Genomic DNA, 25,645 nt, shown 5'->3' on the forward strand with positions numbered 1-25,645 from the left:
AACCGTTAAAAGTCGTGCTTTCTGTTTTTATTTGCGACCTACATATCTTGTTTACTCGCGAGGTCTGATTAGTCGCCGGTCTTAGTGTTTTGGCATTCCAATGGCGCAAGAATGTCTTCAGCTATTTGCATTAGCTCTTAACTGCGTTCCTCGCCACACTTGACCCGGCGTAACGCTATTTCACTGTGCTACAAGGATCGCCATGTCCGCTGCAAGTTGTTGTTACACTAAGGTGGTACATGGGCAGCAAACAAATAGATAGCTGGCCCATTTTCGTGCTTTAATCGGCGGCGTTATGTTTGTTTTCCCATCACTACGCCGGAGACTTTTATTGCTTCGGCAAATATAGGCGTGGCACTTTTGAAAGTCGACGCCAGTTGAAGTGGACTCGTCCCTGTGCCGCTGCTTTGACTCATTGCGATAAATAGTTGCGGGAGTAGTAAAGGCGCGTAAATAATATATTTAAATCCATACGTAGGTCATGTTTGAAGCTTAACGACAAATTGTGCTGATAGTAACTTTGATGTTTGATAAACGTTCTGCTAAAATGTTTTTTGGTTTGAGAGCAGCGTTAGAAAGAATAACTTTAAGTCAGTCGTAGAGATCTTGAGGGGCTTCAGACTAACAAAGCAAAGCAGATTCAAGCTGATTAAAACGTGTTGATTGATTTTTAAGATATAGATGTTTACTGATTTTTAAGATATATATTGTAAACTTGTTTTAAAGTGGTTAATACCCAATGGTGTTAACTTCAACTACTTTGTTTCGGGCAAATGGTAATTAGGTATTAAGCGAAAGTTTTTTTCCTTGTATGCCTAAATAATAGTACAGGTTTGGATAGAACGCCAAAGAACCATATAGACGTACCTAATTTGTGTAAAATAAACTAACAAATTCTTGACCACTCGCAATACAGCATTTTAGAAGCAAAGCAATGAGCTCATGTGCGGCACTTTGCCCTGCTTTTTATACAACAGCGTTGATCTCGCAGCACTTAGTTTACGAGCTCATGGGCGTTGCAGACAAGATAGAAGACAAACAAAGAGGCATTGTGTTATCCGTCAATGTAGGCCCTTGTAGGGTTTGCCTTGCGCTCTACAAAATGTTTCTAATAGCCCATAGTAAAACACGATGAAATGTCGGCTAATAAAAAGTCTAAAATGTAGCGATACACTTGCAGTTCTGCGGTTAGAAGGTCTATAAAACTTAGTGGTCGACTATCAGAAGCGTGTTTTAAGCAAATACGGGCGTTGTGGATTTGATATTACTTTTATTCAATATCGTATCGGCCAAATTTGTCAACAGAGTGTCAAATAAGCGGCTTTGCTGGGCCCGCATAGGTGGTCAAGTCAAACAGGGGTCAATGGCGATAAACGTGACGCATGTGAAACCTTCCGTGAAAGCAGGGCTGTTTCTTCCAATCTCACGTTCTCGCCGGAATGCAGGTCAAAATTAAGCGGTAAGTGGCCGTCATTAGCCCGGGAGCGCCGACCGCGCAATGTGCCTCGAAGCTATGCGCTTCTAAACGCGGCGCGAAGAAGCCGTTCGCGAAATGTCAGTTCGGCAATTGTCTTTTGCGGCGCTTGACAAAAGGCCGAGACCTCTTTGTGGTGCTCCGCAATTTCAGTTCGCCACTTGCATCGCGATTTGGTTAAAACGGAAAATTTTAAAAGGCCAGTGGTCACATCGAGACAGTGAATAGTGGTTGCCAAAGAGTAATCCCAGGAAATAAATGGTACAAGAGATTTGAGAATTTATGTATACTGTTTAAACGTAATAGACATTTATCCTTAACCTTATCAAAGTTTATTTATACAAAGAGCGAATTAGGAGCCTTTAACGTTTCACCTGTCAATCAAATATCCAAACCCTAAAATGGAAACCGTAAGGAAGAAGGTTGCTGACCTGAGAAACCAAGTCGATGAAAAGGAGGAAAGGATTGCTGAACTTTTAAAAGAACTAGAAATACAAAAGCAAGAACGGGACGATGTAAGTTACTATACGCAAGAAAATATTTGTTAAGTTAATTGTGGTTGTTATACGACGCACGTGATGAATTTTTATTTTCAAAACACTACGAACAGAACCGTTTAACATTTTGCTATAACACAAAAATTGTTAATGCCTTATTTCCTAAGGAACCGTCACGAGGGATTGTAAGTATCCACGAGTCACAATAAGTAGTCGAAACGTATTACATATGTCACTACTAAAAAAAATTTTACTGACAAGCGGCCAATAGTTTATGTAAGGCAAAATGACCATGTGTCTGACAACTCTCTGCTTTGCTTTTTCTGTCAGTTTGAACAAAAAAACAAAAGCCTTGAATACAAACTGAACAAGACAACAGAGGATCTCGATTGCGTTGAAGAACGATTGATAACAGCCGAGAAGACAAAGGCCTCACTGGAAACGTAAGGGTTTTTATGTTTTTTGAAGTCTTTTACCTCAAAAATGCCAAGCCTACGTTGTTTTTAAAAACATTTGTGAGTGCGGCGCTATAAATGTAAGTTTTCAACATTGTGCAATTAATCTACCTTTTATAAGATCGGAATGTAACACTTATTTTCACACATTTTTCTCAAGGTGTATTTCGTTCACACGCGTATACAAAGTAAGTGTTTAACTGTCATCCAAGTAACACTTTTCACTCACGTTATTGCAAAGAATTTACGAATATATTGTTTTGGGGTCAACAAGTTAATAGCGAGGGCACAATTCCCTGAAAAAGTTATGGCGATTAAACGTACAACATTTGGTTGCTGTAATGCAGTGGTCTTATTATTTCTACTATATTAGTTTAATTCTAAAATAAAACCTGATGTGAATTATCTCGTTTTTTACTTTTAAATAATTCTGTTTAGCGATTACTCCGACACGACAGCCTACACCAAGAACCAGGTGGAAACTCTAGAACGCGATTTGGAAATTGCTCAGGAGGGCTTTGAAAGATACAAAAAAACATCGATTGAGGTGCATTTTTATAAATATCGTTAGGGCCTAAAATAAAATGCTAGGGTTTAGTACTATAAATTCCTAATTTTGGTTAATTTATTGTAATATACTTTATATGTTTTTGTGCATTTAGATTTCGCTTTATAATTTTTTTGCTGAAGTTAAACATTTAGACAACAGCCCCCCCCCGTGATGTAAATAACAAACTGCTGAAGTGTTGTTATTTACATCACGCTCCACCGTGATGTAAATAACAACACTTCAGCAGTTTAGCTATTCTGTCTTAAAACTATTTAAAAAACAACAATAATTTTCGTTGTGCACCGTATGGTATAAAAACATTTTTTTATCAATAGTTTTTTGCCTTTTTAGGTCGAACAAAAATATGAGGAAGCAGCCAGAGAGGTGAAAGTTCTATGTGCTAAGGTCGAATCACTAGAATGTAAGTCCCAGTAATCAGTTATAACATACGTTAAAGCAACTTTAACGCCGTAGTTAATTCCACCAGTTAAATTTTATTCAATGGTTTATTTTTACGTTGTTCTTGTTTGCTGTTGAGCTTTAACACGAAGTGCATCACGCAATTCTTTTGTAAGTTTCAACGGAGAATAAATACGCCGGTGGCGAACAGCATTTGTTGATTTGTCGCTCTTTACAGGGGAAATAACTCCCTTTTTCTAACCAAAAAAATATTTTTTTTTAACTTATATAAAACGAACTCAATAATAAGACCGAAATTAGAAAAACACCATCGTCGGAGTAAAACTCAGTTCGGAAGACCAAAATTGACTATTATATGCTATAGTTTTGTCCGACTATATATTATAATAGGATATAATAGTCGGACAAAACATGTTTTGAATAATATAATAGTCGGATAAAACACATTTGAATAATATAAACCGACAATGGAAGATCTAAAAAAAAAACTTTTACCTAACACCAAACCCCACCCTAATTTATCACAAAGTCCCCTATTCATTTCAACCCTAGCCCAAATTCAAACCCCACCCATTACCCACCCCTAACACCAAACAAAAGCAAAACAGCCCGGTGCCAATACTGCGGCGCCCAAGATTGGGACGCCGTATAAACGTTTCAAGACCGATGGCCACCAATCGCCCAATACTCACCCTACAGTTTTGGTGTTACTTAAGTCTTATTCCGATAGCTTTAGGATTTATTCCATTAAGTTTTTAGGTTTCATTCTGTCGGGGTTATTTCTGTCGTTGGTCTCCATTCTCTGGTATTCATAATTCCGCCTTAAATGTTGTTCAGTTTGTTTGTGTGTTCCTGTAATAACGATATTTCACCAGTAACCATAAAATATTTAGATATATTTTGGTCAATGGTTTCACATTAATTACGATATAAACGGAATGCCTTACCAACCGGTTATATCTTGCTTACTTTACAGGCTCACTCGAAGAATCAGACAAGAAGTATGAAGAAAAAAAGAAAGAATTAGATAATGTGATGGCGGATCTAAATGAAATCTAAGCCTTAAACAATTTTTCAAGCACCCATGACAGACGTTCAACACGACCGAATGCTATTTAGACTAAAAGTACTAAAGCAGGCATGTCCATTTGCCCCAAAGTCGTAGCAATACCGACTCAGTGTATTTTTTTATTATATGCCTTTTTTCTTTTGGGTAAAATTCATAACGTGCACTTTGCAAGTCTTTTCAAAATGCAGTCTTCCGTGAATAATCGTTTGCCACTCTTATAAATTGTTGTAACCCAATGGACAGTATTTCGTTTAAACTTTAAAGCACTCTTTGCATTGTCATAAAATTGACGACAAGAACTACGGTATCTAATTTGATAAATTTGCAATTTATAAACTGCACTGATCTTTTAACGAGCGAGCCTTTTTTGTAAATATTTATGATCATGTATGCATATATTCACGCTTTGTGTCGCAGTGTTGTGTGTTGTGGTTTGTAGATGTCGGTCCAATAGCACCCACGGTGCCTTTGATGACCCCCGGCCCCCAAAGTTTCATTCCTCTACCCATCGGGTAATTTTCTGTTGCCTTATGGCTGTCTAATCGTCGTGTTTGTGCTTTATTGTGTGTTTGTCAGTAAGATCATTGTGCCTTTTACAAGACAAAGCTCGGCTTTAGCAAAATCGAAAAACAAAGTTAACACCGTAACGGTTTAAGAACAGTATTACGCCCTGGTCCGTTAACTAAAGCAGAATTTGCTTTGTTGCACGCCTCCAGCACGGTATCTTGGTTTACTTCGGTTATGCTCGTAGCCTACGGCTGTTTGGTGGTTTATTCACCTGGTCAGCTTACAAGCATTGAGTAGAGCACCCTTTAAACATTTGAACCTCATGAAACGTTTGGCAGGGATATGCCTTATAACCAGCATAAATAATGTCCCGTTTACGCAAATTTTCTTTCAGACACACCTACGAAATGGTAATGATGTTTTATCGTTGATTTATTTTATTACTTTAGTGAACGGCAAACTTCTATATGCATCTTGAATTCCATACACAAAGATCAAACGAATGCTATTCGACGTTTGTTGGTGGCCATATGCATATTTAAGTCGTGATTCGCAACTTCCATCGACGAGTTTTCGTGTTTTTCTCAGTATTATACACGATTTAAAGTGCATGCCATTTGATTTACGCTTATATTATGCGCGCCATGCTAATAATGTCCTTTTGTAAATTAAAAATTTATGCTTGTATTGACCACTTGGTCTTTTTGATGACTGAAGGATTTTTTTTAGTTTACAGATTTTTTAGAAGGCAAAACACTTGAACGCTTAATAATATGTCTTCTCCAAAAAAGGTTATATTATGTTGTGTTTAACGAAATATCCGACGTGTTGTGTTTAACGAAATATCCGAGCTGAAATAAGACATCAGGGACGGATGGCCACTTTTGTGATGTCATATTCATTTTTGTTTTAAATTAAAAACACACTCCTTGACCGATGGTTTAAAAATGATTACCAGCATTGAACGTATAACTGAAAATAAATTACGTACAGGGCTATACACTGGGTAAAGTGTTAAACAATCCTCGTCAGTCGCCCGGCTTGATATCAAAATCAACAGTTCGCTATAGGGCAGTGCTCCGCAACCTTTTCCCACTTCGAAACACATGTCTACAAACAATAGACAACATCAGCAAATATCCTCGGCAGCCAAGAGAAAAAGGGGCGATTTATGACAAAACGCACAGAAAGCGCCAAAAATTTTACGTATAGTACATTTCCTTTATAATATTTTCTGCTTTTGCGGTTTTGTAAAAAAAAATTCCATATATTCATGGGTTTTTTGAAAAGATTTCAGAAACCAGTTGAAGTCCTGTAAATTGAACTCCTTGTAAAAGCTGATAAGAGAAGAGAAGTCCTTTAATAGCATTTGGAAAATAAAAACTGACATTGGTAATTTGTACTTTTTAGCTTAATTCATTTTTTGAAACAGCTCCCAAAGACTACAATCACAAAATGCCAATAGTATATTTAAAATGATATTTTATGGATTTCGTGCGTGTAGTTAATTCCCCTTTCCAGTTTAGTGTAAAGTTTAAAAAACATTGTTATATGTTTGTATTTCTGGTATAGTTCCTGGTAATTGGTTCACTTTAAAAAACTTTTTGTATATTCGAATTTTGGTGATAAAGGTAACATTACATCTTTTCAGACAACAGATTTTGCCGTCAGTGCAGGTTTGTCACTCAACAGCTAAATTAAAGGTACAACGCAAAGATAATCCTAAAGCATACTGCAACAAACTTACTGATATTACCTTTACAGTCAGTACAAACGTCAGCCTGGTTATTACAAAATCCTAAAGCATAGTAGTTTCGAATAAAAAAAATGCTGGATAAAGTAAGCAGTGCGTAAAATTACCAAGACATTTTATTTAAAAGGATGAAAAAAAAGATTCGCATATTTCCCGCATCCAGAACAGTTGCACTTTGAGTCACATGCTGCAACATACCACAGCATTCATATAGCGCTTTTGGGTTAAATAGATTTTCTTAAGGCTTAAATCATATAAATACATATAAAAAATGAAAATAAGTGAAAAAGATAGTATTTATTTTATATAGTAAAGTTACATAGTAAAAGTATTTTTTTTATATAAATATGGGTGGCATGGCCTGGTTAACTTTACAAACTTACTGTGTTGTTTAGCCCACACAATGGACTTATCCGCGCAGTGTGCCGTGACAAACATTCTCCACTCGTTAATCTTTCTCATGCAACTTTTAATCGATCTGCTTAATTTGGAATGCGACTAGCGAGCTGAAAAGTGTACTCACCCCTGAATTGAAATTGTTGTACGCTCACACCTTACAGTCACTTCAACTTTAATACCCTTGAATTAACAATGCGCTTTGTTGTTTCATGCCAATCATGTAAAACAGATGTACTGAAGTAAACCGAACAATGGTATTGCATAGTGGGCCGTAGGTCTATGTTGTCCAGGCCAGGACTGTCGCAAAACTGAAGCTCGCTTGCGCTGTCATCTTGTCTCTTGCAATGAACAAAATGCCTGTCAAAGAGACCGACAGTCGTATACCCAAACAAATACAAATATCGTATATATCAGGAGAACCTTTTCCGCTAAGGGAGACAAATAATACAAATTTTCTTGGTTGTATTTTCATGAGAGCGATATACTATTTTCGTCAATCTAGTTAAAGGATGGCAAAAAATGGTAAGAAGAGCAGGGCCTTTCATTTTGTTTTTATTTCAAAGGACAGAACATGCTATGCAGTAAAAATATATTAGTTAAGTTTGCGCAACTTCGATTACGGAGTTCAGTTGAAAGAATAGGGCCTTCTGGACATTAATAGATTCCTTCAAGCGGGATAACAGTTACGAAAAACAAATAGGATTCGCGCGAACCGCGGATAATTTGCTATTATGCGTGTTAAAAAAGAAAAAACAAGTTAGAAAAGCGGTCGTGACCCTGTGCAGTTTTATTTGGGATCATGCTGAGAAATGATAGTTTATATTATTCTGCAAGCAAGATCATTTTATCAAAAGAGCCATATGGCGTCACAAAAAGAGCCTCGCGAGCCATAGGTTCCCAAACCCTGATTAATATCACATGTTTAAATGTCATTTATAAAACCCTCCTAGCACATTTATATCGAAATAATACTTCCATTACCTTGACGTTGAATAATGCTTCAAGCTAAGTTAACTGCTTTACTGAAAAACATATAACATTCACAAACATATAATAATGAAACAGAGCTGAAATCTTTTTAAAAAATTAATAAAGAGTTGTTTAAACGTTTAAAATCTTACCTTCTTATAATTTATTTTTTGTTAACTTCGCAATGAGAACTTTTTTGTTTTTTCTTAATCATTGGCGAGCTGCCACAAATACAACTAAACCTTTTTGAAGAAAGTTCGCAATAACAAAAAGAAAAAAACAGCAATTTGTGGATAAATCACACTGAATTACGCTGTACACAAATGATACGGATATATCTGTAATCGTCCAATAACACAGCCTCATTTAAGGATGTGCATGACATTGAATAAAAAGTTGATTACCGTTAGATATAACTAATGTTTAAAAAAATGGTCTTGCAACGTAACCTTTAGTTAATTCAATAATTTAGGTTTCAACCAGAAGGGTGTAGCATTCTGTCCTAGAGCTAAAGTCCGACCCACGGCATTTTCTTGGTCAAGTACCATTTTTATACTTTTACCGTATGTTTTTGTGTACTATCGGCATTCTAGAGTTAGTGGTCACAGTACATTACCATAAACTATGACAACCATTGTTACATCTTGGCTGGTATTTAGCATTTTGTGTGAAAACAGTTTATGCTTACCGGAAAAAGGACGTCTAATCACTGTGTTAAAATTAGAAAAGTGACTTTTTAAATTGACCAGTCAATAAAAAAAAACTGTTGCGTGCCTCTGGGTTAAATCAAGAAAATGGTCATTTCGATGTTAACTAGGTAAAGAGAAGTCTTGTTTCTTTATTGACCAGAGGTAACTAGTTTCTCTTTGTAAGTTAACCTGATTTTTGTTTAAAAGCGGGCGTGGCAAGTTATTTTAATATGACTTAACATTGTCTATTGGTTTTAAAATAAGTGAGCCATGCTGATAAAGAATGTTAAATATAAAGTATCTTAACCAACAAATACCAATAGAAACAAATAAAAAAATAGATAAAAAACATAACGAGCATAACAACACCTGTGAATTTGTCGCAACCGTCAACCGCTATTTAAAGCCAACACTTCGCGAACTACGTCGCCGCCTGATTTTTTTTAGCATCAGACGCAGTATAATGGATTACAATCCACTAAGATTGGCTGTATTCAAGTATTCTTAGCGGAGAGCTTTCCAGTGCCATGCAAGCCTTATGCTTTACGGCGGTGCCACGTAGCTGCGTGATGCGCCGCGCTTCCAGAAGCAGAGCAGTCGCGCCGTCTCGATGAAGTGAGCATTCGTGATGTAAGCCAACGAACTGTGCACGCACGAAGCCTTGGCGAAGAGGTAACAGACGATCGCGATACTGGGCGAGACGACGTTGCCGAAAGAGTTGTACACCGACACGACGGTGAAGGGAAGCCAGGACGACACGAACAGAGTAAGCAGGATCAGCGCTGAACGCAGGATCGTCATTTCCAGGGCGGTGGATTGATCGCACGATGATACCGACTGCTGCGGTGTCAAAATGCGCTTCAAGAGCCGTTCCTTTCTTGGAGTGTCATTAGTCAGCTGCTGCGTCGCAGTGTTAAGCGCTGGCTTTGCAACGGGCGATTCGCCAGCCGTCGACTTGTGGAAGGAGAGCTGGCGTCTGGGTGCAAGGATGTCTTCTTCTTCTTTCTGCGATTCACACAACGTAATCAAGAACAGCAATCGTAAGGTTTGGTGTTCGAGCGCCGATTGTGGCGAAGCCTAACCAAAAGAGCTGCGGCATCACACCGAGCGCATGTTTCCAACGCAGAGTTCGCAAAATATTGCATTCAATGCGGCGGTTTTAATAGTTACTTATTTTCAGTTTCAAACGAGATTTTTTTACGTTAGACGCAGTATGGTACCGGGATTACGTATTTACTTGAATATCACGCAATGCCAACAATGGCTGCTACAACTTAGCGTTTTACGTTTGCGAGTGGTTCCCTGTCGATAAACGTCACGTGTTTTCGTGACGTAAAATACGTTTGACGTGCCAAACCGGTGGACATTTAGTCCATCAATTTCAATAAGCACGCAATATTGCAATTTGGCTACATATTACTGTGTTTGCAAAATGTAAAATTTTAGTTTACGAAGAGGAACAATTAAACGTTTTACAGTGACGCAAATACACAGGCTAAAAGGTGTGACTCCCAATGGTTTGATCAAACGGCTGAAACCTTTGTGATAGACGTGTATCGCGCTTATTGCAAAAGGTATATCGCGCATATTGTAAACAGTTTAAACCTACGCAACGCCGGGTATTTCGTCCAGTATACTATAAGTGTACCTCAGCCGGTGGTCGCAGTTTCGCCATTTTGTATTCCACTTGTGGTGAAGGAGGTGAAGTTATACCTTAAACACAGTAGAAATCGTTTGCAAGTTGAATAAAAGCTGATTTTTGAAATAATTGTATTACGGGTGCATTAGGAAAAGCTTTAGGCTAGTTAATTAGTAAGTATAGATGACGTAAGGTAAAATGTCACCACAGGCTCGTGGTCAATAAAAGCTAGCCAACACACAAAATTTTCCGGCGGTATTTTAACGACAAAATAAACATATTTGTCTTAAAATTTTTTGAAAAAAGTTTCACCTCAACATCGAGAATGGTCTGTATTTTCCCAATTAATATAAAATTAGATAACCGATACTAATATTCATAAGCGATCGAGAATAATTTTTAACGCCTGTCAGTTACCCAAATTAGAATTGCAATCGACTAAATTTAATCAAGACACTTCTACCAACCTTTCAATGCCATCGAAAGAAAAAATAAAACATTAAAAAAGATCAATTTTGAAAATATTTTATATTCAGAATTGAATAAGTGTAATATCGCGAATTTTCATACCACCAACATCCGCCCAAAATAGGCCCAAATATCAATTTACACATCAAGAGACCAAAAAATTCGAGTAGCGCTTGATCAAACCTTTCCAACATGCAACACATGACTCGGTGAATATTGAGGCCATGCACTTTTATTGTCGATAACCGATACTAATATTTATCTCTTGGTGCGTAAATGAATTTTTCTTCAATATTAATATTAAATAATGATATTAATGAGATTTTTTTAGTTTAAAACTATTTTTAATGGGAAAATATAGACCACTCTTGTCGTTGTGGTGGAATTTATTTTCAAAAATACAAGACATGTGTTTATTTTGCCGTTAAAATTCCTCCGGAAATGTTGTGTGCTGGCTAGCTTCTGGTCTCGATCAAAGTCTATAGCCTTATTGCAAGCACGGAAACGGCAAATACATTGTCTGAAAACCAACTGTACTTTTACTTGAAAATAGGGTGCCATTATCGTTGGTCAGTACAGGTGATGTACAAAACTTTAAGAAGGGACATTGTTTCAATATTTTACAAAATTTCACAAATATATGTCGCTAACTAATTGTTTACTCGTTACAAATAATAAATTCGTTGTTATAAATTGTGTTGTCATGGAGTATTAATATCTGAAATTGCAGAGTACTACGGTGTTTTTACATTCAATCGTTGAAAAAATAACTAATTTATCGGTTATGCCAATCAGTAAACAAAAGTCTTACTTTAAATTTTCTCTTTCTACTTCCTTTTACACACAGAACAACAAATTCAAAGATTACTTATATAAAAACCGACCGAAAAAAACACATATATTTCGTATTGTAATTCTTTGTACATGCTTTTTTCCTTTTTTTTTTTTTTTTTTTTGTATTATCAATGGTTAACACATCTACGTGTTTTTTAACATAGGTTTTCTATTAAACTTTAGAGAAAAACATTGAGTTTTATATACTAAATGTAAGTTTTAGTCGAAATAATAAAAGAGGATTAGTTAAAGTTAAAGAGTGGGTATTATACTTACCGCTGCCATTATGGATTTCTCTAACTGTATCAGTAAATGAATAACTGCAACACAAATGACGTTGATAAGTTTTCTACAATAGTCTGGGCCTCAACAACATCAAATTTGGCAAATCACTGTAAAAAGTTAACAGTATTGTAAAACCCAAAATAGCTATATGCACCTCTACAAAAGTAAATAATGTGTATTTTTTTAAACAAATTGTATCTTTTGTATCTTTGTATTAATTTGAGCTTCTATAACAAAAGCTCCATTAAGAATTAACAAACTTTTCAGGCTTCTTTTATTTAAGTTTATTCAAATAAAATAAAAGTTTTGTAATTATTTAATAGTTGTAAATTTTAAGTTAGATAGATGTTCTTACGGTGGTTGCCGAGGTGACTTTTTTGCAATCAAGATTCTTTTTCCCTAAAATAATAAAACAGTTAGTTTTTCCTTCTATGTCGACAACAAAACACTGGTCAACAAAAAAATTGTTTTTTTAGGATAATACAGGAACCTTGTTTCTTAAAATGCACTTAGTTTTTTCGAATTGGCTGTACTGTTTGATATATTGCAAAATTATTGTTTTTTCATTTTTTCTCCATACGTGTGTCTCTAAACAACTTTTCATTTTTATTAAGGCAATAGTTCGTTGTAAAAAATACGGTTTCAATTTATTTATTTGTCAAAAGTGTATTAAATCACGAAGACAGTAAACCTTCCGCAGATGGTTTAAAATGCAACAAGGATATATGCGGTAATTGTTTTCTGTACTACTGTACCTTATAACATAGATGGCAAACCTTTTTCATCGCGCGGGTCACAAACACGACCTTAATCCTTACAAAATGCACATGTGGGTCATATATTTAATTATTTGCTAATTTTATGCGAAACTTTGCTGGTGCGTCGTTTTAAAATGTTATTATCTGGGTTGGTATTTGTAAAGTTTTTTGGTCGATTTTCAAATTGGTATTCTCTCGAATATTAAGAACATTAATAGTTCAGTAGAAAGCTTTTCAGCATGGTTTAACCAGGAATTTTTGGTTTGGTAGCGCTTAATTTCCCTTAAAAAATCGTCAAGCTTTACGTTTCACAGCGATAAATAGAATGCTTACAGTTGTATTCTGTTCTGCACACAGCTGTTGAAGTGCAGTTAACGTAGGCCTAATCATCAACCCCTGAAACACTTTTGCACGACCCGCAGATCAGGCAGCCCTGATTTAAACAGTATAGCGCTATCTAACGAAAAATTCTTTTTTTTTTACATTTATCCTATTCTGAAAATGATTAATAACATTTCGGTATTTCTAGGAAGACAAGTGGGTCATTCAAAATCTGTGGTGCGGGTCAGTGGTTCGCCATCCCTGCCTTACAACAACAGTTTAGAATCTGTCAATCTCAATTTTTAAGCTACTATAATCGCAATCAGCAATCACCAGCGACTGTCTTTAGCATGAGCGACGCGGCCCACTTACCGCGTGCTGCGCCAGCATGTTTGAGCTCGTGCGCACATAGAAGAAGATGCGCACCAAGCAGTAGCCCATGGCCAGAAGCGGCAAGAAGAAGACCGAGGTGCACATCGAAAAGATGTAAAGGCGGTTGGCCAGGACGTTGCTGAAGCGGTCAAACACACAGCAGGGCATCACCTCCTCTGGCATGTAGCTGGGAACGTACGGCGTCAGTGGGGGAATGCTCCACAGTGCGCTGGAATGTGGTTATATTAAAGCACAAATTGTAAGGCTACAACTGAGTTAAATATTGGTAGCCTGTTTAGATAACAAACGTTTCGCTTTTTAATACTTTTGAAAAAAACATTTTTAGCGGATTTTTCGTTTTGACATTCCGTTTTCGTCTGAATTGCAGTTATTTAGAAGCGTGGTAACGACATAAGAACCAAGCAAGATTTTTTTCCCCTCCATATCGTATTGCTTCTAATAACTGCGAAGATATATTTCGTGGCGAAAAAAGACCACTTTTAAAACAAAGTGAAAACGCTGCTCTAACTTTGTAAAAAAAAGTCGCTTAAAGTTGTCTAGTTTAGTTTGCAAGAAAGACCCAAACAGTTTATAAAGTTACCACTATTTACCCCTCTACAGATTACTTGCATAGGGTATTTTCCAGATAACGGATTTTATTTTTACCTATATATCAGGGGTTCTTAAACTGGGGTCCATGGACCCCTTGGGGGTCCGTGAACTAGTTTTAGGGGGTCCATGAAAACCTAATTAAAAAACTAGTGTATACTTAAAGTAATTGATGTTTAAAAGAAAACACTTTCATTAAAAATTAAACGGTTTTGCACTGAATGTATAGTTAGACTCCATTTAACTTTCACATTTTTCGGACCGAAATAACAGAGTCATTGTGTCAATGTGTGACGTCATTTTTGAGCATTTCTTGTCTACGGTCCATGCAAAGCAAAAAAAAATTTTAGGGGTTCGCGATAAAAAAAGTTTAAAAACCCCTGCTATATATAGTATTTTTATTAATTATAATGCATCTATGAACATTTGATATGCAATTAGTTTTCCAAACACGCTGGCTCGGTTCATCTTAGTAACGTACCAGATGGACATTTGCAAATAAATAACCCTTAGTACAAGTTACAACCCATACCTGTATAACCAAATAAAGACGACCGTTAGGTTTGGATGGAGATGAAATATCTCAAGCTTGTTTTTTCGGCGACATATCACGAGAAAGCGATCGACGATCATGGCGGTAATTGTCGTAATCACAGAAATGTGGACAGCGGACACGATGAATCCGTTTATGTCGCAATTTTCTAAAATTTAGTTTAAAGCAAATTAGACAACTGTCTGCTAGGCCAAGTGTTCTCAAAAGTGGGTGCGCTTACCCCTAGCAGGGGAATGTGAACCAGTTAATTTTGACGATTTTACAAACAGTAATTAAAATAAATTATTGTTAACGTTTTTCACATACCTATTTAAACAGTAGTAAAAGAAAGCAACTCTATTGTACAGTGCTAACAAACTCGAAAGAAAGAAAGAATTAAAATTTTATGCCCCTTCAAGTGAAAGGTTTTTTTTCGAAGTTTGAAATCATTATGAAATATTTAAACAAATGGACGAAACCATTATTAAGAAAAATTTGCTTGTTTTAAAAGGTGTTTAAAATTTGGTAAAAATATTTAATGAGTAAAGGAACAAATGTGGCCAATTCAAAGTGTTTTGATCAAATTTTCTATTTGAAGTCGTTTCTGGAATATTCTTGCATAAATGATCAAGAATTTACTGCAGGATCTTGACATAAGAAATGGTGCAGGTATTTTGTACAGTCAAAACAAAGAATGACTCTCGTAATTGCTAAATGCGGATTTTTCTATAACGCAAATTTCGAGCAGGTGTTTTCACTGATGCACAGTCAGTGATCAAAGAAAGAAATAAGATGAATTTTGACACGATGAAGGAACTTCAGCACTTCAGTTCAACTTAAAAGCATGTTATTGTGTTGCGAGTTTTTTTTTGAGTTTTTAAAGTCAAACACGAGCTTGGTAAAGAAGATTAGATCTGGGTAAAAGGATATATACAGTGAAAATTAATTAACAATTGTTAAATACATAAATTACTTGTAATTTTTCGTGTTTATCCCCCTAACAGAAAAAAACTTTGACGGTGATGTATAATAAGCTCATTCGGAAGTGAAATGGAGTGGGGCGGATTCCCCCTCGAACCGCATTTTTGACAATTTTGCTATGTGTATAAAATTTAAATTATGTTTCTAGTTTGTCTAGCACGTTTTGTTGCATCCGGGTTATCCATGCGTCGTGAGTCTCATAGCATCCTCGAAAATAAAAATTTGGGCAACTTTTAAACTATATAGAAAAGCATTTTTCACGCTGCACGCCAATGTTTTCCGTCTTTTAATATAAAAACGCCATGTTTTGACGTAACTTGGAACTTAACGTTTTGACATAACTTTGTGACGTCATCCCTGATTTTTTTCAAGACCCCTAAACTGGAGTTGGTCAATTTAACCGCTGTAAATTTGACACGGATTTCGCTCTTCAAAATAACGCAACCCTATAGTTTAGGTGGGATGTACACGTTTTAACAAGCTATTCCAATTAATGTTAGGCAAATAAATGATATATGACCAGTCCAAGTATACAAATTTATTTTAATTAATTCAGTTTTTATAAAACACGTTTGCGTTTAGGCACCTGTATTTCTTCCCGGATTATTTTCTTGTTAAACTATAGGCAGAATGTGCTATGTAATTCATCAGCAAAATATTAGAAACTCAGGTTTAGGTACTTTAAATGTCATCTTTAATGGTCGTCCATCTGAATTGTTAAATAATAAAGCCATTAATTTATTGGTCCCTTTTAACACGGTTGTCTTCTACCTTGTTAGCAGGCGTGGCTTCCTAAAAAAAAGGCAAGGCATCGAACAATACGAATATGAATAAGCCATTTATATATTTACCCGAAAAGGTAAATAAACAAGACACTTATTTTTTGTAAAAGATGTTTTGAGTAAGTGCTTTTTCTGTTTATGTAGAACGTAAATCAATCATGTTGGTTGCGTTAGTACCTGTAGCAATAAATTTCCCGCGAAGAATGTCAATCGCAATCCTTCCGGCGACAATACCGAGCAAAAAATTCCCAACCGCCAGGTTGATTGTGTAGACATTGGCCGCCTTTTTTCGAAGTCTTTGAATTCTGTTAAAATTATATGCAAAGCTCTTAATATATTAAATATAAAACTACAAATGTATGTGTTATCGTAGAAAATCGATAACGAAACCTAAGTTTTTAGGGGATTCACATTATACCAATAGAAAACACAAAACTGTGCAAAATGAAACTTGTAATTTGTTGTACATCGAGACCGACTGCCAATTAAAGACATACGAAAAATGGTTAACATTTTTCAAATAATTAAAGTAAAGGGTAATTTGTGATAACGGGAATTTTATTGAGGTTTACCATAGTATGCTTTGGTAAACGATATCTCAGGAATTTGACTTTTCTTCGTATCGTTTAGGTTTTGTTGACTTGTATACATGGGCGGCCGCACAGGGGCAAGGGGGGTGGGGGGGCACTCCCCCCCTGGAATTAATTTAAAAATGCGATTATTAGTATTATTTAAGTGTAATATGTATTACTTAAGAAGGTTAAAAATATTATACCTTATCCATTGGCGTATCCAGGGGCGGGAGTTCTTACCCCCCTTTTTGTAAGTAATATTATCGTTTTTTGTTCGTTTTTGTCATGGCTTAACAAACTGTTCGAAGCGGTGTGCTTTTTAAGTCATTGGGTCACGCGTCTTAATCTAACGCGAAACCAAAATCGAGTGCAAAACGCCGTTTTTCGTCGTTTGTTTGGTCGACCATAAATGCTGGAAGATTTTCTCTTTCGTTATTTGTTTAATTTAGGTTGACTGATTAGCAAGTGTGTTTCGACAATTGACAACGTTAAGTCAAACCTTCTTTCTTTTTTTCTCGCAAAAAAACGTCGAGTTATACGCAGTATGTTCCTCGCTGTTTGGTCTCTGCGCTAATATCCGATGTTGGTGTAACATCGACATTTGTTTAACTGAAGCAGATTCTTAAAAGGAGGTATAATGGTGACTGTTGTGCGCGTTTCAAAGTCTCCATTTTTAAGTAATGATGTTTAACGCCAAATTATGCTCTTTAAACATACCTCTAAAAGACCACGTGCTAACTGTGCAATGGACACAACTTATTTCCCCTCAACCGCAGCTTGTAATTTAGCTGACTTGGCACACAGCTCGGCGCAGATGTTGCGCTAATCTAATAACACCCGGGAAAAACGTTCTTTGTTTAGTATTGCAGGTTAACGATTGTACACCGTGATTTCGCGTGGTCGCTTTTGCTGGACGTATTTGGCTGTTTGTGATTAGTTTTTGTCTCACGTCTTGCAATCACCATTCTATGACGTCATACTGTCACTGTTTTATGACGTCATTATTCATTGACGTCAGACGAAAAATAGGGGAATTCCTTAAGTTGAAAATTCAGGACCACCCCCTTTTTGATTTTCTGGTTACGCCCCTAATTGCCCCCCTGGAAAATGTTCTGCGGGCGCCCCTGCTTGTATTGTTTATAGTTTAAACAGGTCTTATCACCTTTCATGTGTCCCCGATCGTCTTTTCTCTTATCATACAACATCCCCTTAAAGCAGTGGTTCTCAAACTTTTGTTAAAATTTACGCAACGGTCCCCCAGCAATTTTTTAATTGCTCACTCACGGTCCTTAAAATATACCCTAATAAACTTAAAATAACACGTTGTTTTTAATTGTATCAATGGGACGGGTGCACTTGCTTCTTTGCTATCAGTTATGTTAATCTCTAATTAGCGATTCACTTTATTTGAGTCAATCACGAAACAGTTTTAAAACCGCGACAGTGGCAGCGCAGCCAGCTGTAAAAACGTAATTCTCACTAGCACAACGCAACACTATGACGTCACAATGGAGAATTCAACTTCAAGCGTGCAATAACGTTAATGAACAACTATAATGAGCTTGGTTTGGAAAAGTAAGTTGCCTGAAAATTTTATTGCACAAAAATTTTTCTTCTTCAGGAGCGTCGTGCTGTTTTTTTGTTAGGTGCTTTGCGGTCCCAGAAAATTGTTTCGCAGACCCCAAAAGGACCACGGACCCCAGTTTGAGAACCACTGCCTTAAAGTGACATGTTTATTGTTTGACAAAACTACCCGATCCGTTAGAAAAGCCTTGTTTATGTCGATCCAAAATTTTCTAAACATTTCTTCCAATTATTAGGCATCGTAAAAGGTGAGCACCTGGTCAGATCCTACTACCTTAGCCTTGCTCTTTTTGTTAAAATAAGCTTATTGTTGCATTACACAGGTGGTCTTTTCTTTGTGTTGAGTTTGTATGGCCGCAGGTGCAAGCCATTCATTTTAGTGTAAAGCAAGAAAACGACCCGCAAATCAAAGGCATTATTTTGCCTTCCATTCAAGGCATGTCTATTATTTATTTGACGCTTGCTTCTGTCCGTGCTATGTTTTGTCACCCGATCCGTTAGAAATTAGTGCATTTTTAAGCAAAAAGGTCTACGACAACTAGGGCATCCAATGGCAAAAAAGTCTAGACTTTTAGACCTTGAGGTCGTGGCAATGCACTAAATTGGACCTTTAGGTAAACTCCCGGCGTAGATAAATTGAAAATATTCGTTGAAAATTGACAAAAGATTACAAAAAGTGAGAGATGGCATTAATAACACTTGACCCATCCTAACCCAAACGCTAACCCGAACCCTAACCCAAATAAAGTGCTTAATGTAATCATTATTCGAATGCTGGGGAATAAACAAACTTTCGGTGGGCATAAGATAGTTTCTTGTCCATGTTATATAGGATTGTTACGTCACAAAGTGAGATATTGGGGCCTAAAGCGTTTATATAATTAATAATTCAACGCACATTAGTTGGGTGCTGGCTAGCGTTTGGGTTTACTTGGATTAAGTATTATTAAACCTATTAAGTCAAATTAGTGCATTGTCTGAGACCTCAAAGTCTAAAAGTCGGACTTTTTGATCCTTTGGATGCACTAATTGTCGTAGACCTTTTTGCTTAAAAATGCACTAATTTCTAACGGATCGGGTGACAAAACGCAGTATAGCACGGACAGAAGCAAGCGTCAAATAAATAATAGACACGCCTTGAATGGAAGGCAAAATAATGCCTTTGATTTGCGGGTCTTTTTCTTGCTTTACACTGAAATGAATGGCTTGCACCTGCGGCCATACAAACTCAACACAAAGAAAAGACCACCTGTGTAATGCAACAATAAGCTTATTTTAAACAAAGACAGCAAGGCTAAGGTAATAGGATCTGACCAGGTGCTCACCTTTTACGATGCCTAATAATTGAAAGAAATGTTTAGAAAATTTTGGATCGACATAAACAAGGCTTAAAAACAAGAAGGTCCACCATTATAATCCCAACCACAAGTTTTGAAACCGTTGTTTATTAAATCGTCTAAACTCTACCGAGAAACACAAATCAAAGCGACAAAGCTTAGGCCACCTTATTTAAGAACAAGATTATAATTATAAACAAAAGAAAGGCTAGAAATGTTTCTTATTTTTGCGGCGAATTTATTTCTTTGGGATTGTTTTTTGATTTAGGTCTACTACACCAGAGCTCTTAAACCGGTGTGCACCAAAATATCCATGGGGTGCACCAGTACGAAAAGGTATACAAGGCCAAGGGTGTACCACAAACTTTTAAAGAACCATTTATATTTTTAATAGTCTGTTTGCTATTTAATAGAATGTTCGCTATTCTATTAAGTTTGTTTGAAAACATGCAATAGTACTCGCAAGCAACCTGCAGTTTTAATCAAACTCCCACCGACAGTGTGTAAAACTTCGGCAGCTCCGCTCGGTTTAATTAAAATAACGATATTGATATGCATAATGATTTTCCATATCGCTTCAAGTAAACAGGGTGCATGAGTAAACAGGGTCGTCACAACAACTTTTGGGGTTCACCAAACCAAAAAAGGTTGAAAAGCACAGTACTATACACAATTCCGGACACCCATTTCTGGCACCCTGATGACGAAATCGCTGTCGTATCGCAAACAAATAAATAAATTGGTTCTGCAGAGAAACAAAATTTACCATGTTAAATCGTCAGAAACGTTAATCAACAAGTTAAATACCAGCCCAGATTTTCGGCTGGTGTTTTACGGCCGCCTATACTGTGAGATAAACTCAAGTAAGCAGACGCTATACACACACATTTAACAGGTAATAACTAAAACAAATAAATAAACACTCGTACCTGCAGAAGCTAATAACGACTAAGACGTTTCCGGTGATAGCTACGATGCTTGTGACAAGCAGTAGAGCTGCAAAAACGCGCATAAATTCATCGGAAATGGGGTGTTGATAAACTTTGATTGCAGCGTTGGTAGTTCTCGTTACGAAGGTGGCGTTCGAATGATTAAAGTTGGGTACAGCAGTGCTGAAGGTTTCCATTTGGGGAAAGGTGAAACCGATCAATTTCCCGGCTACACACTTAGGAAATGAAACTCTGGTGTTTTCCTGAATTGGAAACTCAATTACACGGGCGGCTCGTGCGGACTCTGACAATAGATTTTAAACGGTATTAAACGGTCTGTCACAGATTTCATCGGGAACAGTACTCGGCGATTTTTTTGACTGTTTAGCTAAGTTTATCAGCCAAGTGTCTTAACCAAATAGTTACATTTACCTAGCTATATCCAAATAACTACATATATGTAAATCGACGATCCTCAAAAATGTTTGGTCCCAAGAGGGAGGAAACCAGCTAATCTTTGTAACTGAAGGACCGAATCATCTTAACACGGTTTTGTGATTATTATCAATCAATAGTTTTCTTGAAAGCCGAGTTTCGCCTCTTTCATGCGAGCTCTATCCGACCTTGTGTAGGCTAAACTTCCTTATACATATTTGTAATAGAGTTAAATTGGTAGCCGACTAGCCTTAATGCGCGTTTTGTGTCTAATGAAAGTCAAGAAAAGGATTATTTAAATCAGGTATTTTACTGTTAAGTACTTATTTAACGACAAATGCGAATAATAAGATAGCCTACATCTATTTCTCTTGTTGACGTACGGCAACAACAACTACAACAGCAAACGCATCGATACGACATGCAAACTCGATTGGTTTATCAGCAAGCGCACTAATGTCTTTTGAGGTAAGTCATTTTTTCTTCATTTGTAACGGCTAAGCCCAACACAGAAAATCGAAATGAAAAGCTTCTTATCTCGAAGGCTTTAAAAAAATCTGTTCATGTTTCGCACAGTAATACAGTGCTTTACCACACAGCAAAGCCACATATCACGTTTAACCTACCTGCTTTAATGAGTGGGTTATAGCGCAGCTATAGCGTGATGGTATTTAGTAGAGAAATCGAGTTTCCCGCAGTATGGCAAACGGACGACTGTTACCTTGTTTAAAAATGGTAAACATTTAACCATAGCATATGCCTTGTATAATGAATCTTTACAAAACTTTCATTGCAACAGGTTTCTCTGTCACACGTTCTTTGAAAAAATTTTGCCGCTACAACCTGTATCAAAAGGTCATTGCCTTTTTTACTAACTAAAAAGCAATCAATAGTGGTTAGTCATGTGGAAGTTTTTCATCACAATCAATACTCCAGTAAAGCGTTTGACTCATTTCAGCATACATACACCTTGTTAGTATGGCTTAAAGATAAGAGGGGTGTTCCATTATATATGGGTGTTAAAGGATCTGCAGGACAGCCGGTCAAAGCCTTTCGAACTTGGGTGACTCAAAAAATAATCGGGTTAAAACAGATTAGTTTTGCAGGCTACACGTAAATGTAATATAATCGCGATACATCATTCAGCACTTAAGGGACACAGTTGTTCAAAAATGTCAGTAAGTTATATACGTTCAAATATATATATGTTCGGATATTAAATAACGATATCTAAACTGGTGACAGTAACGCCAAGATGGTGTAATCATAAAACGATTATGACGTTATTTTGTAAACAAAATCATAATTGCTGAATTGTAATTGCGTGTTTGAAAGACGTGCTTCGTTCAGATAAAGTTAACGTCGTTGTTTTTAAAATCTGTGTGAAAGTGCGTTATACTGTTTCTTATCTCCCTTCTCGGGAATCGTCCCGTGGTCTATCGTAGTCATGCTACAACATTGCTAGCATTTGTTAATATCTTATTTGATGTCTTATTACGTTTAAAATAAATGTTCAAAATACAAAAAAAAACATTTTGTTGCCGTCTTGATAACTTAACTACTGAGTTTAAAACTAGCTAAGCCATCAACGTACTCTTAACTATATAGATTTACGTTTTCAACGTTTTCCCCGTTACTCCGAAAGCCATTTATCTAACATATTATTTACTACCATCTTTAACTACCGCATTATAACGATTATGTAGAAATCGACTGCTATAGACTGGAATCCAGCCCTAAGACCGAAATATAAGAACAACATCAACATCAGAAGAAAACACAGTTTGGAATAAGACCAAAATAGGCCCAAATGCCTGCCCTATAGTCGTAATCTCATCTAAATCGGATTAAGACCAAAATGGCCAGAATCAGGCCTATACAACATTTTACCTAACTTAAAACAACAACCCTAAGTAAAATATGAACTCACCTAATAATTTCAAACCTAACCCATTTTCTAACCCCCATTACCCACCAATAACCCTAAACAGGGCAAAAACTCCGGTGCCAAAACAGCGGCGCCCTAACGGCACCGGTCAAACTATGGCACTAAACTTCGACACCAAAACGACCAATTCCAGACCGACGGCCCCCGATCGTCCCATACCTCTCCCTGCACTACACTTTCAGGCGTTACATTTAGCCTTATTTGGGTGTATTTAGGACTTATTCCGACAAATTTATGTCTTATTCAGAGTTCAGACGATCAATTTCTTATTCTGCGCTTTTGGCCTTATTAGGTCGTTGGTCGTAATACTATGGTTTTATGGATTTTTCTGCTTTAGGTATAGTTGCTTTTTAGGTTTTATTGTTATTTGTTTCCCAACGTTTAGACATGTTGTAATAATTCGACGCTGCAATCTGTAGAAAACATTAAGACATTGGAACTCCGTGGCACCAAAACTTGCAAAAAAATACCGATGCATTTACACGATATGGTTGCAAAGACGTTTTTTGTTTTCTTTCTATACATTTTTATCCCTTGGTAATAAAACCGATTTGATAGTTTTAAGGTAGTATTAGTTATTATCTACGTAAGTTAAATATCGGGAAAAATAATTTATCATTATAATAATGACTGTTTTATATGGTGGATATGGATGCTCTCTTGTTTAATAACAACCGGTCAAGTTTATAAAAAGATGTCGTTTAAAAAGAATGCCGGATTTAATACCAACCCTGAAATTTAAAGTTATCACGAAACTCTTTTTGAATCGTGCGAGACGTTTAACATGTTTAAAGATTAATAATGGGTCACAAATTAAAATTATTGCCGGGCTGCTCATACTGAATAAAGCCAGTGTAGTAGGAGGTCATTACAAAATGACTGTTCATTATGAACAGGTCATTATAAAATAAAAAGTCCTAGTCCAGTCATTTGTGAAATAACTTAAGTCCAAGTCCAGTCTTTTCAAAAATTAAATCCCAGTCCAAGTAATCAGTTGCCCAAAGCAAGTCCCAGTCAAGCTATTCATATAGCAATTTATCCAGTAATACAATAGTAAAACGATAAACCATGAAAATATGTAAACTAACCGGATTATGAGCAAAAATTCAACTAAAACATAACCAAAAAACAACATATGTAGCAATATAATTATTTTACGTGCGAAACTTGAGATTAATATCTCAATAGTAAAATGTTAAATGAAAACACTTAATTTCAACCAAAGTCATTTGACTCAATGACTCAATTCCAAGTCGAGTTATTTCTTCAAAATACTTTGAAGTCAAGTCAATAGGTTGAAAACAGTGACTTACGTGCACTTATATCAAGTCATTGAAATTGATCATTTTTGACCACAAATATTAAAAACAACTCTAACCCCACCTGCTATACTTACATAAGTTTAACACTAATCTGCTTAAAACAATTTCACAGAATTTTACAACGAATTGGCTGTGGTAAGCAAAACTAAATATTTGTAGATTAACACGACAAGTGCGTGGTAAGGAGTGACTGACTGATCTGTCTTGACACATAGTTGTGTTGTGTCTATTTTGTTTTACATTATTTATTCTGCCCGTGTAGATAGCTCTCTACACACACGACGTAGGCCAAATCTGGTCTGTTTGCTTGTTTTTTGTATTGACTTTTAAACATTAATTATGTTTTAATTCGAATAGGTATGGTTTTTGAAAAGTGAAGTTTGCAAACTGCATTTGCAATATTTCGTACAAACATGTTGATACGGTGATCTATTTTAACCAGGTGTATTTCTGAACTTATTTTATGTTTAAGGAAGACATATAAAAGGCTTTACCTCATACATGAAATATTATTGTTTGTTAGTTGATAAGTTTTGAACTATAACAAAAAAATAATAGCTTTTTTTAAAAAGGTAATGACTCGTACCATTTTTGACTGCACCGGTTGGCTGCAGGGCTAAGCCTATATAGCTCGAGCCCAGCATGTCTCCTTGTTATTATTTTGTATTCTGTTTGTTTAAGTAATATCCTGTAAAACCCCTTGAATCTTTAGGTTTTATTCCAGGTTCCCAACATTTTCCCAGTTAAGTATAGCTCCCATTACAAAATTAAACCAACTTCAATATGTTGTGTTGACACCAATTAATGGCTTTTAATGTAACTAAAAGCTAATCACCAATGCTAACTGACTTTGCTAATAAGCCGTGTTAATAATATTAACAAATAGCAATACATAAAAATCCAACTGCCATAAATTGAGCCCTAGAAAATTTTTCGGAGAACTCCTGGGAATTTGGGAAAACAAGGTTAAGAACCACTGCTAAAAAGAGTAACAAATAACTCATTAGATAAGTAGCCCTCGTCACAATAGCCCAAAATGAACTTACAACAAATTGTTCCTCAGATGGACTGTCCAATCTTACGCATGCCTACAATAAGTAAGCCTTGTAAATTACCCATATATTAGTAAAACATAAATTTCCTATTTTGTTTAGA

The 25,645-nt window shown here is 36.3% G+C and overlaps 2 protein-coding genes across 2 annotated transcripts; one reads left to right on the forward strand and one right to left on the reverse strand.

Moving 5' to 3' along the window:
• The first annotated feature begins 1,813 nt into the window (after positions 1 to 1,813).
• Positions 1,814 to 5,663, forward strand: LOC146145224 (uncharacterized). The gene is made up of 5 exons (XM_083389864.1): positions 1,814 to 1,989; positions 2,302 to 2,414; positions 2,865 to 2,973; positions 3,328 to 3,397; positions 4,373 to 5,663. Exons 1-5 carry the CDS (start codon positions 1,876 to 1,878, stop codon positions 4,453 to 4,455), a joined length of 489 nt encoding a protein of 162 aa, XP_083245990.1. The 5' UTR covers positions 1,814 to 1,875; the 3' UTR covers positions 4,456 to 5,663.
• Positions 5,664 to 9,325: 3,662 nt separating this feature from the next.
• LOC146145225 (uncharacterized) lies at positions 9,326 to 20,982 on the reverse strand. The gene is made up of 8 exons (XM_083390511.1): positions 20,786 to 20,982; positions 16,541 to 16,668; positions 14,601 to 14,769; positions 13,460 to 13,688; positions 12,364 to 12,407; positions 12,000 to 12,043; positions 10,431 to 10,495; positions 9,326 to 9,787 (listed from the first exon to the last, which is right to left on the reverse strand). The coding sequence occupies exons 1-8, from the start codon at positions 20,980 to 20,982 to the stop codon at positions 9,326 to 9,328; spliced, it is 1,338 nt and encodes a 445-aa protein (XP_083246637.1).
• Positions 20,983 to 25,645: the final 4,663 nt, after the last annotated feature.

The sequence above is a fragment of the Ascidiella aspersa genome, chromosome 5, assembly GCF_963924565.1.
Source record: "Ascidiella aspersa chromosome 5, kaAscAspe10.2, whole genome shotgun sequence".
NCBI lineage: Eukaryota > Metazoa > Chordata > Ascidiacea > Phlebobranchia > Ascidiidae > Ascidiella > Ascidiella aspersa.

Coding starts and splice junctions, on each gene's coding strand:
- LOC146145224 (XM_083389864.1), top strand. CDS start 1,876: ATGGAAACCGTAAGGAAGAAGGTTGCTGACCTGAGAAACCAAGTCGAT. Junction 1,990..2,301: donor AAAAGCAAGAACGGGACGAT/GTAAGTTACTAT, acceptor TTTTTCTGTCAG/TTTGAACAAAAAAACAAAAG. Junction 2,974..3,327: donor ACAAAAAAACATCGATTGAG/GTGCATTTTTAT, acceptor TTGCCTTTTTAG/GTCGAACAAAAATATGAGGA.
- LOC146145225 (XM_083390511.1), bottom strand. CDS start 20,982: ATGGAAACCTTCAGCACTGCTGTACCCAACTTTAATCATTCGAACGCC. Junction 16,669..20,785: donor GTCGTTATTAGCTTCTGCAG/GTACGAGTGTTT, acceptor TAATTTTAACAG/AATTCAAAGACTTCGAAAAA. Junction 14,770..16,540: donor CGGGAAATTTATTGCTACAG/GTACTAACGCAA, acceptor ACTAAATTTTAG/AAAATTGCGACATAAACGGA.